General features: G+C 39.5%; 1 protein-coding gene across 1 annotated transcript; it reads left to right on the forward strand.

Moving 5' to 3' along the window:
• The first annotated feature begins 2,085 nt into the window (after nucleotides 1–2,085).
• LOC127527149 (olfactory receptor class A-like protein 1) lies at nucleotides 2,086–3,343 on the forward strand. The gene has a single exon (XM_051924831.1). It carries the CDS (start codon nucleotides 2,103–2,105, stop codon nucleotides 3,066–3,068), a length of 966 nt encoding a protein of 321 aa, XP_051780791.1. The 5' UTR covers nucleotides 2,086–2,102; the 3' UTR covers nucleotides 3,069–3,343.
• The last annotated feature ends 753 nt before the right edge of the window (nucleotides 3,344–4,096 follow it).

The raw sequence follows: 4,096 nt of genomic DNA on the forward strand, positions 1-4,096 counted from the left end.
AGAGCTTCGAAAATAGTGACATCTGATGGTTTATAGAAATAACAGCAGCCATGAGCTCAAGACAGCGGAGGAAGCACATGCACCAATCCTTGCTGACTGTGTAGTTAGAATATAAATTAAAGGTCTAAGGATGATCTGTGTGTTCATTTTTTTATGGGAATTATTTTGTTATATAAATTCTACAATAAATGTACATATTAGTATGTATCACAATTTTCTACAATAAAATAATGTTTAAACACGTTGTCCTAAATCTGTAATTTGGACTGCAGTCATTTTCAGTACATTGTGAGACATCACTAATTCATAATTATGTGACAATACGAAAGATTAGTATTTTCCCATCAGTGTTCGAGGAGTAATATTAGTAAATGGTGTAATGAAGTTTAGGGAATGTGCTTGTGGAACAGGGGCCCATTGGGGTGTTAGGGAATGTGCCTGCAATAGCCTACAATATTAATGACAAGTTAGAAGTTCCACTACAGAAGAATGGTGCAGGACAGTATTTACCACACTGTCAGATAACCCACCCATCCATTATCCATACTGAAATATTTAAACACTCTTGATTACTTTGTCCACTTCTGGACTCCATATTTAATTCAATATTATCCCTGCATGAAATATAAGCAGTAATTTTTAATTCGCTTTCTGATGAGTAAGTTGCTGTCTTGCACCCTAAAAGGAGGTTGAGTCTCAGTCCTTTAGCAAAACCAGCTTTATTAAACATGAAACAGGAACAGCAGAGTTATTTAGACTCTGCAAACGGGCAAAGTCGGGGCCAGGTTAGTGGCCAAGAAATAGTGTTCCCTGCATTTATAATGTTCCTTGCATTACCCATTGCTGACAGGCACTTATAGCGCGACTGTGATCAGCTAGTTGTTGTTTTCGCTGCGCTACGCTGTGGTGCTACGAACCTGCTGTTGCCTCTGTGACAGACACACAGCCCTCCACAGATGTGGCGATTGCACTTTTCTGTGTCGTCCTGTTTGGGCATGGGGGGCTGCGGGGGATTGTGCCCAAAAGAATTCAGAAACCTCACAGCATATATGCATTGTGTGGTGCAGGACAGCACAAAACGTTCCCAATGTTTCGGTGACATTCAGAGCTTCAGCCGTTATCAGTCATGTCGTAATTTGAAGCACTGTGTCAATTCAATGTGCTTCACAAAAGGGATACGAGCTTTGGTGTCAAACATCCTAGTCCTACAATCCATTAAAACTGACAGAAAGGCATTTTGCAAAATACAAAGTGAATGGTGTAAAATTAAATTAGATCATATAGTCATGATGTTACAATAATATTTCAAATTCATAAAGTAGTAACTTCACGAAAATGTGCACAATTTACTTGAATAAATTACAACTGAAGTGGCATAATATTTATGTTTTGAAACAATACAGAATACCAATACCAATATCAACAATTTAATGAAGTATTTCCAATAGATTTTGTGTTTCACAACTACTGGGCCTAATTGTGATGTTAAAGGGTCTTTTGACTTCTTCCTTCAGTTTTCACAACCAGTTTATTCCTCCACGGGTTGATGGGGAGGTGAAGGTCAACTTGATGGTATTGGGATCAAAACAGAAATTAACATATCATGGGGTGCCAGTCCATCATGGGGAACACCCACACACATACACATGTAAACAGGCACACACACACACGCTTACCCAAATGTAGATAATTTTTGGAAAATTATTGAGAACTTAAGTCAGTAAAAAGCCAAACATACTTGTTAAATCAGGGAGAATATTTAGGCAACAATTAAGCTTGGGTCTGTCTTTTGTGGTGAAGGTGCTAATTTGCTATGCCAACATGCCATCCCTTGCATACTGTAAGGAAATTCATTGTCCAGTATAAGGGGCACTTATGCACTCTGCAGGACTAACTCACATTCTTCAGTCAGCCTAACTTGTACTCCCATACACAGTGGCAAGGCTAAAGTTTGAACACATGTCTCTAGAGCTGTGATGAAGCAGCGACCTCTTGTGCCACTGTATAGTTCCTTTAAGTATATTTCACAGAATTATTGAAAATGTCTCTGAGTAATGATAAATGTCTGCTCACTTCTAGATCACTTAGTCAGAAGAACTTCAATGGACACCCGAGCTATCGTCAAGGCTACTGGTTTCCTTGTGTTGACAGTCATCAGCATCCCATCCAACCTTCTCATCTTCTTCACCTTTCTGCACATTAGGCTGACTGAAGGCAAGCTCATGCCAGCCGATATCATCTTGTGCCAGCTGAGCCTGGCTAATCTGATGCTAGCCTTTTCTCGTAGCTTCCCACAGATGCTGACTGCATTTGGCTGCAAAAATCTTTTTGATGATATTGGCTGCAAGCTGGTCATCTTCTTCTTTCGTGTTTCCAGAAGTCTCTCCATAAATCTTACCTGCCTGCTGAGCACCTACCAAGCCGTCCTGCTGTCTCCTGCCACCTCCAGGCTTGACTCACTCAAGATGAGAATTCCAAAGTATCTGCAGCTCATTTTTGTGTGTCTTTGTGTCTTCTCCATGCTAACTAGTGTTCATCCCATTATCTTCTGCTCATCCAGACTTATTAATAACACTGTTCCCCCATACACATTTAATTATGAGTATTGCTTTGTCACATACCCCGATTCAATGACTTTTATCTCAATAGGTTTATCTCTTTTCTTTAAAGATTTTGCCTTCATTGTCATGATGGTAATCATGAGCTGCTATATCCTTCTGCTACTCTACCAACACAGCAAAAAAGTGAAAATCCTGCGGTGTTCAGACCAGAGGCACTCAGGAAATCGAGCAGAAACTAAAGCCTCACGAGCAGTGGTTACTTTAGTCATTCTCTATTTTCTTATATTTGGGGTCGACAATGCCATCTGGCTTTATTCACTGTCCACTGTCAGAGTGTTGCCCATCATTTCAGACATACGAGTCTTCTTCTCTGTCCTTTACACATCGGTGTGTCCTGTTGTCGTCATCATAACTAATCCAAGAGTAAAAGTTAAGTTGAAAGAAGGCCAACCCAAGAGATCATCATCATCATCCTCCTTGGCAGACACAATCTCTTCGGGAGTATAGCCAAGAAGTACTGCCAGTCTATTTTTACTGGACGAAATCATTAAAATGAGAAACAGAGAAACGTGTCCAATGCCTCCACTCAGAAGGACTGTGTTAAGAACAGCATGATTAAGATAATGTTCCATTGGCCGGTAGGTCTTTTAGCTGAACAATCCTCTCACACGTCTTCCATGTGTCACACCTCATGGTAGCAAAGTGAGCAGCTCACTCCTCAAAGTTATCTGGGCCACTGAATGGATGGATAGACAGAAGAGAGGCTGCCTATTTGACTTAAATTATTTCGGGAGAAAAATATACATTTTTATTTGTATGAATGTGATGTTCAGTCTTTCTAGAGCAGATAAAAACTGTTAAGAGTATTCCCACAATTAAAAAAAGGAAAATCACTGTTACGTGTCTCAAATTCACAGACATCTTAAACACTGGAATAAATGGCATATTTTTCAATAACTTACAATAAGACTATGTGACGATAGAAGCAGGTCTAAAGTTTTGATAATTTTGACTTGGCAATTCTGCAAATAAAATTAAGCGGCATAAAACCCCAACATTTATATTTTCAACTAAATTTTAATTAATTCTTACATAGTGACTTACATTTTTTACTTACAAACAAAATGAAACTAGTTTTGACACAAATGAATATGTAGCAATTGTCACTAAGGCTGAGACATAGTCCATTCTTTGTCATTATATTCAACATTTTTGTGCTGTTGTTCACCAATGTCTCTGAATGGCGAGGGGGGACGCAGAGCCATGTAATAAACTCCATCACAAGGAAGCTGCTTAATCAGCAGCTGCCTTTATAGCCGAGTGGTAGAACTCACTGATTGCAGTTACTATTGCCCTGAGAAGGTGTCTGACTTGTGCTCTCTAGCCACTGGAGGGGATAGGGACAGAAGGCATGTGTCTCACAATCGTCAATTACTGGTGGAAATTTGTGCCACCTTTATGCATTTTCCAATGCCATGAGGTACCGTATAATTACCAAAAACTATAGGATTTTTAAGCATAAGATTGACATACTG

The sequence above is a fragment of the Erpetoichthys calabaricus genome, chromosome 3 (assembly GCF_900747795.2).
Source record: "Erpetoichthys calabaricus chromosome 3, fErpCal1.3, whole genome shotgun sequence".
NCBI classification, from domain to species: Eukaryota; Metazoa; Chordata; class Cladistia; order Polypteriformes; family Polypteridae; genus Erpetoichthys; species Erpetoichthys calabaricus.

Bases quoted from the DNA above. Each gene is read 5' to 3' on its own strand.
- LOC127527149 (XM_051924831.1), top strand. From the start codon at position 2,103: ATGGACACCCGAGCTATCGTCAAGGCTACTGGTTTCCTTGTGTTGACA.